We start from the raw sequence: 7,834 nt of genomic DNA, 5'->3' as shown, positions 1-7,834 counted from the left end.
GAAGAGGGCCAAGCAAGATTTCGCCCCTTACGCTGATGGCTTTGTCCCGGCTAGGCGCACTGCAAGACGCAAGCAGTCATTGACGACGCTTCCAACTGCCGTCCCCAACTCATTCGACGCGCTCGCTGACGCTCCGGACCAGCTGCCGCGCGATCCTGCGCCGAAGAAAGACTCTCATCTTCCGCCGGTGGTCCTCCAGTTTCGGCCGCCCTATGGGGAACTGCAGAAGTTGTTGCGCAGCTGGACAACGGCCGTGTATACCGTGAAGCCTGCCGGACGAGACCTGTACAGGGGCACACTCCGCACTGCTGCCGACTATCGCCGGGTCACTCAGGAGGCGTCTGAGCGTGGTATCCCGTTCTATACCCACGCTTCCGCACCAGACAAGGTCGTGAAGATTGTAATCCGCGACCTCCCATTCAACATGGAAGCCGATCACGTGCATCGCGAACTCGCTGACCTGGGCAGTCGTGAAGATGAAGTCGCCTAAATCACGCGATGATATGCCGCTCTTCCTGGTCGTCTGCCCCAACACCGTGGAGAACCGCAAACACTACCAATTGACGCGGGTCGCCGACGTTCCGGTTCAGACCGAAGATCTTCGCTCCAGGAGAGGCCCTGTGCAGTGCTTTCGCTGCCAGGGGATCATCACGTCGCGCGCCACTGCTCTATGCCGGACAGATGTGTTAAATGCGCCGGCGCCCACGCAGGAAGTGCGTGCCCCCGCCGGCCACTGAGAAGCCGACTTGTGCACTCTGTGGCGGTGCTCACGTGGCCAGCTATCATGGGTGCGAGGTGTGGAAGCGTGCCATCGCTCGCCAACGTGGCCAAACACCAGCGCCAGCAACGAGACGGCCCGGCAACGTCAGGGGCGCCCTCCGCCGTCCCAGCTGCGTCGGCTGCTCCTGCTCCTGCTGCGTCCGATGCCGTGCCGATACCTGAGGCTCCTGCGCCTCCACCACAGCTGCTAGTGGCGGACCCGGGTACTGCCTCTCCCGGGACGTCGGCTGGACCGCGCCCCGTCAATCGCCGGCGCGGGGGTCAGCGCCCCGTGGGTACCCAGCGCACAGCACCGTCAGTCGAGCAGTCCCAGGTGGACTCTCACAGCGAGCCAGCCACGCCTCCCCCTTCCAGCGACGGGGCCGCGCCGGGTGCCTCCACCATTGACCTGGCCAACCTAGTCGCGCAGCTCACTGCCTTGCTAACCAGTGCTACGAAGTTGATTGAAGTCCTGTCGCAGCAACTCACCGCTGCAGTGCCGATGGCCTCTCCGGCCCCGACCGCTGTCAACACTCACCAGCTGCACTATGGGCAGTGTTAGAGGGCTCACGGTCGTCGCGTGGAATGCCAACGGCGTCCGCACTCAAGCTGGTGAACTTCGCCAATTTCTTCGAGATGAAGCCGTCGACGACTGCCTTATCAACGAAACCCACCTGAAGCCTGGGGTCGACGTCAGGGCGGCCAACTACTCCAGCTATCGCACCGATCGACTGACGGCGGGTGGTGGGACAGCCGTTTACGTCTGCAATGGCATTCGTCATCACGTGATACAACTTCCACCACTGGCAACCCTGGAGGTCACTGATGTCGAGTTCACACCTCGGCGGGCGCCATCACGTTCGTCGCTGCCTATCGACCGCCGTCTCGTCCACTGGACCCTGCTGACATCGATGCTCTGCTCTCCTTGAGGGGGCAGGTGTTCGTCGCCGGGGACTTCAATAGCAAACATGTCTCCTGGAACTCCAGGATCACCAATGCCGCTGGCCGCTGCCTGCTCTGGGTAGCGGAACGCCACCATGCGCTTGTGGTGGGGCCGTACGACCCGACAATCTTCCCTGCCTGTGGCCTCCCGGATATAATCGACATCGCGGTCGTCAAGGGCATCCCTCATCAGATCACCGTCACGACGAGGACGGCACTGTCTTCTGATCATGTCCCAGTGGTTTTTGATATCGACTTAGACGCCCTCCAACAGCCCAGGCGAGGCGTCTCACTTGCTGGCATCGACTGGGGCAGGTTTCAAGCAGCCGTGACGGACTCACTCGCCGCCGCCCGCCTCCTGCGGAAGCTGGAGCGGACGCAGCACTTCTGCACTTTGCGGCAACCACGATCGACGCTGCCAACATGGCAACGCCGCCCCGACCTCGCACTCCGCCTGACTACTCCCGCCAGCTGCCTCCGGACATCCTTGCGGCCATCACTGAGAAGAACCGGGTGTAACGGGAGTGGCAGCGGACAAGAAATGCCGACACCAAGCGCCTCCTCAACAGGATGCGACGGGACATCGGTGTCGCCATTGACAACCATCGCAATCGCGACTGGAATAACAAGGTCCCCACCCTCTGTCTTGACGACGGCACGGCCTGGCAGACGACGAAGCGTTTCCTACGCCGCACGCAACGTATCCCTCCGCTGCTGGTGATTGATCAGGCTGTCTGCGAACCAGCTCCAAAGGCTGATGCCCTCGCAGACGTCTTTGAGGCTGCGTTTACGCCGATCGAAGACACGACCGACGCTGTCCACGACGACCTGGTTGCTGCCCGGCTCCCACGCTACTTGGAGGCACGCGACGACGATGACGTCATTGAAGAGACGACGGCGGAGGAGGTGTCGTCCATCCTGCGTGCCCTGAACCCCAGGAAAGCTGCGGGCCCATACGAGGTTTCCAACGCCCTACTCCAGAAGTTGCCGCCGGTGGCTGTCACTCATCTAGCCGACGTCTTTAATGTAATCCTCCGGTCCTGCAGTTTTCTCAGTCCTGGAAGCATGCAGAGATCGTGGCGATTCCGAAGATGGGGAAGGATCTTCGTCAGCTTGCGAACTACAGACCTATTAGTTTACTGCCAGCCGTCTCCAAGGTCTTTGAAAGGGTGTACATCAAGCGGCTGCAGCGCCACGTTGACGAGGAAGGCCTCCTGCCCGAAGAGCAGTTCGGCTTTCGCAGGGGCCACTCGGCAGTTCACCAACTCCTACGGCTAGTGGAAGATGCGTTCGTCGCCCTCGAGCAGCGCGAGTTCTTCGTCGCGGTGTTCCTGGACGTGTCGCGTTCTTTCGACAGTGTGTGGCACCGCGGCCTCTTGTTCAAACTTTTTGAACTTGGGGTCCCGACGTCGCACGTCCGTCTCATCCATTCCTATCTTGCCGATAGGACCTTCCCTGTGCGGGCCGCACGTGGCTTGTCCTCCGTCCGCCGCATCAACGCCGGTGTGGCACAGGGCTCGGTCTTGGGACCACTCCTATATTCGCTGTACACTTCTGATGCGCTGAAGATCGACCGTGTGCGGCTTGCCCTTTACGCGGATGACGCGGCTCTATATACGAGGAGCGTCAATGCCGCCGTCATGCGCCGCCGTCTGCAGCTCGCCGTTGACACCCTGGCAGCCTGGGCCGTCAAGTGGCGTCTAAAATTAAATGGGGCCAAGACGCAGTTCCTGATCGTCACCAGGCGACTCGTTCCTGCAGGTCTGCAACCGCTCACCGTCGCTGGCAGCTCTGTCCCGTGGCATCCCACGGCGCATTACGTCGGCGTCACCATCGACCGCCGACTCACGTGGGTTCCGCACATCCGCGAAGTGAAGGCCAAAGTGCGGAACCGGCTCCGCATCCTGTACCCGGTGCTGAACCCCGGCTCCCGACTACCACCGCGGCTGGGCATCACTCTCTACAAGGCGCTGCTCCGCCCTGTACTCCAATACGCCGCCGTCGTCTGGGGGAACGCCGCCGACACGAACCTGAAGAAGCTGGATACACTGCAGAATCGCATCCTTCGGCTGGCCTTTCACCTGCCTTACGATTTCCCCACCGCTCATCTTCACGACATCGCGGAAGTACCTCTGCTCCGTGACCTCGTCCAGGCGGCCGCCCGCACCTTTTACGAACGTGCTGGCCGGTCACACAACGCCCAAATCCGGACGCTGGGCCGCAAACTGCCGCGCAGCGTCAACACCCGCTGGCCACACCTGCTCGCTGCATAGCTAGCACTGCAGAACTGTGCTGAGGAGACACCCAAGAAGACATTCTACATGTGAAGACGCATTACATCGGCATGCATGGGAGGCAAAGCACTAACTGCTGCGAACTCCATCACACATCGGAGGACAAGTTACCTCCGTGCAGATCCAGGCGAGGGCGATCAGTTCCACTATTGAAACGTGAAAGGAGGTTAGCGTACCGAAGGAAGAGATTAAAACCGTGTACTCCATTGAACAACGCGTTTTGCTGGTGCTAGAGTACCACAGGTTAGAAGAGAGTCCTACGGCAACAAGGCGAAGTTTTCAAGCACGATTTAATGTTCCAAAAGGATCCGATGTGAAAACCATTCGTACGCTCTTCGCAAAATTTCAACGAACAGGCAGCGTAACGGATGATCTAGTGGGGCATGTTGGCCGCAAGCAAACCGCAGTTACGCCTGAAAATATCGCCACAGTTTCTGGAATTATTCAGCGAAATCCAATGTCATGCGTCCGTACAATTGCATCTGAGACTGGTTTGAAGCGTTCCAGCACGCAGAAAACACTGAGAAAGAGCCTACACATGTTTCCATTCAAAATTCAAACGCACCAGGCCATACCCGTACGAGCTGTGCAACAAAGGGTTGCCTTTGCTAATCAGATGCACACAGTGATTGATAGTGAAGGATTTGATGTTGGCTGCATCTGGTTTACAGATGAAGCACACTTCCACCTGAATGGATACGTGAATAAGCAGAACTGGCGATTTTGGGGTTCCGAAAAGCCATATTGGTGTGAAGCGAAACCCCTGTATTTTCCTAAAGTTACTGTGTGGGCTACAGTATGCAGCAGAGGCGTTATTGGCCCTTTTTCATTCGAGAAACGGTCACTGGTGCACTTTACGTTGCAATTTTGGAACAATTATTCGCCACACAGCAAGCGTTAGAGGATCGACCAGGTACTGAATGGTTTATGCAAGATGGAGCCCGACCACATCGGACCGAACAAGTGTTTCGCTTTCTTAAGGAATACTTCGAGAATCGAATCATTCCTTTGGAATATCCCAAATTTACTGGTGCAGGCATGGATTGGCCTCCATATTCGCCGGATTTGACTCCCTGTTACGTTTTTTGTGGGCACAGTGAGAGACATGGTCTACCCGAAGCATCCCGCCACGCTGGAAGAGCTTGAATCGGCGATTTCTGTGGCATGTGAATCCGTTTCGGTTGAGACACTACGAAATGCGATGGCGAAGTTTATTCTTCGTTTGCGCCACCTCTGTAGTGCCAATGGTGAACATTTTGGAAACATTGTGATGTGATTGTTTTTGCAAAGATTGTTTTCATTCGATTATTTCACTTATGTATGCTGATATGAGCTGTACAGCATACAGCACCATCTGTTAGCAACTTTTGTAACTATTATTTCACACTGCTGTATAAACTTCTTACAGCTTTCACAATGAACACAACGTTTACTGCATTCCTCTATCGATCTTTGTTTTCGAGATATTTAATTTTAAAATCAGGGAGCCCTTTTCTGGACACCCTGTATTTTGGGTTGTAACTGATCTAACAAAATGAGGCCTTAAAACAGTTTTTGTTCGTTTTTGTTCTTACCTTGATTTTACATTATATGTTTTTGCAGTACCATTTGTATGCTTTCCTGCACTTATAGCACGTCATCTGCAAGCCAAACAGTGTAGATGAGAATTTCATCAGAGGGGGATAATTTAACCGTTTGTTCTGCTGATGACAAGCTATCAATGCACACAACATACAGATGGTCCTGTTAAACCATATAACGTAAAATCAAGGTAAGAACAAAAACGAGCAAAACAATAGGACGTCAAACGAGCCGAGTTGGAGCAGGAGAGGCAACACACGACATTTTAGTTTCCACAGTCCATATTTTTACAAATAATATCATAAAACTTTGTCAGCATGACCAGGAAGGATTCAGCATTCACACTCACAGCAGTGGAGTTCAAAAACATAACAGAATAAATTTTTTTTTACGTGTGAAATTTCGTCATTATTTCACTTACTATTGGCTGCATTTATTGCTTTAGGTACACTTTTTTCATAAGTAAGAGAGATTCTTCGATGATTTGGACAGCATACAAACCATACTTACAGGTGTATGAAACTCTGGAACTTATTTAGTTTATGAAAAAATGATTCAGCTGTTACATTTTAAACTTCATGTTTAGAAAAAACTCGAAATTTATAGTTAATTAACTCAACTTTACCATAGTTTTTAATAGATTTGGAAAATTCTAGAGTTTCATGCACCTTTGAGTATGCTTTGTATGCTGTGAAAATTCGTCGAAGAATTTCTCTTAATTATGAAGAAAAGTGCACCTGTAGCAACAAATGCTGCCAACAGTAAGTGAAAAAATGATGAAATTTCAAATGTAAACAAAATTTTATTTTGTTATGTTTTTTAACTTCTACTGCTATGAGTGTGAATCCTTAATCCTTCCTGGTCAAGCTGACGAAGGTTTAAGAATTTCTTTGTTAAAGTATAGACAGCAGAAATGAAAATATCCTCTCCTGATCCAATTGGCCCTTTTTCATGTCCTACCCCCTTCCCCCTTAAGGCCTCATTTTGTTAGCTCAGTTACAATCCAAAATATGTTCACTTTTACAGTTGTCCAATAAACAAAAACCACTGATGACGGCACGGAGGTGCTGAAAAATGTTTGGGTAACGAGAAACAAACGGTGTTTTGCATAAAAAGTGGATCCTATATGCAATAATACCTACTCCTGTTCAGCCATTTGAACTTAGTCGCATTATGGGCCTGGTGAGAAATGGATGGCGTTATCGCCAGCTTGCTGCACATGCTGGGCACAATGTATCGGTGGTGTGTCTATGCTTTCAAAAGTGGTCTGTGGACATTCCGACACTTATAAGTCAGGTTCTGGAAGTTCGCTTAGTACAGATACACCTCAGGTTCGACGCACTGTGCGAGCAGCGTTGGCCGACCGAACATCGTCTAGGGACGAAATCCGGGAACATGTAGCACCTGCTGCGTCATATAATTGGGAACGGTCTGGTTGCAACAGGATGATGATCCAGCGTGCCTGTCGGCATGCTACCACCGGCACCAAGACATCGCCAGGCTCCGTCGCTCTAATGTCGTCAAAGCGTTGGCTGGGGTGCAGAGTGGCGTTATGTCGTCTTCTGTGACGAAAGTTCTGAATGCATGAGAGTCATGGACGTGGACGAGTATGGCGCAGGCCTGGTGAGTTGCCTGCTCCAGAGTGCATTCCCCCACGCCGCGGAGGTCCCATCCCAGGCTTCATCAGGGGGGCTTCAATTGAATCTCGCGGTCGCATTTGGTATTTCTACGGTGAAATCAACCAGTGCTTGCTACGATGCAAAGGCTGCTATCCTCATGCTACCGCTGTTCGTGGTGTAAAACAACTGCTATACCCGAAAGGTCACCATACCTCTCGCCAGTTGACTTATAGGACGGACACTCTTTCTGCATCTACATCTACGTGATTACTTTACTATCCACAATAAAGTTAGTGGCAGAGGGTTCAATGAAACACCGTCAAGCTGTCTCTCGTTCTGTTCTCGAACGGCGCGCGGGAAAAACCAGCACTTAAATTTTTTTGTGCGAGCCCTGATTTCTCTTATTTTATCTTGATGATCATTTCTCCCTAGGTAGGTGGGTGCCAACAGAGTGTTTTCGCAATCGGATAAAGAAATTGATGATTGAAATTTCATGAGAAGATATCGTCGCAACGAAATACCGCCTTTGTTTTAATGATTGCCACCCCAATTCACGTATTATGTCTGAGGAACTATCTCCCCTATTTCGCGATAATACAAAACGAACCGCCCTTCTTTGAACTTTTTCGATGTCATCCG

The 7,834-nt window shown here is 52.5% G+C and overlaps 1 protein-coding gene across 1 annotated transcript; it reads left to right on the top strand.

Moving 5' to 3' along the window:
- Nucleotides 1-784: 784 nt before the first annotated feature.
- LOC126282409 (skin secretory protein xP2-like) lies at nucleotides 785-1,321 on the top strand. Its single transcript, XM_049982066.1, has one exon. The coding sequence runs from the start codon at nucleotides 785-787 to the stop codon at nucleotides 1,319-1,321; it is 537 nt and encodes a 178-aa protein (XP_049838023.1).
- The last annotated feature ends 6,513 nt before the right edge of the window (nucleotides 1,322-7,834 follow it).

Source organism: Schistocerca gregaria, chromosome 7 (assembly GCF_023897955.1).
Source record: "Schistocerca gregaria isolate iqSchGreg1 chromosome 7, iqSchGreg1.2, whole genome shotgun sequence".
Classification (NCBI taxonomy): domain Eukaryota; kingdom Metazoa; phylum Arthropoda; class Insecta; order Orthoptera; family Acrididae; genus Schistocerca; species Schistocerca gregaria.
This window is presented reverse-complemented; position numbering and strand designations above follow the sequence as displayed.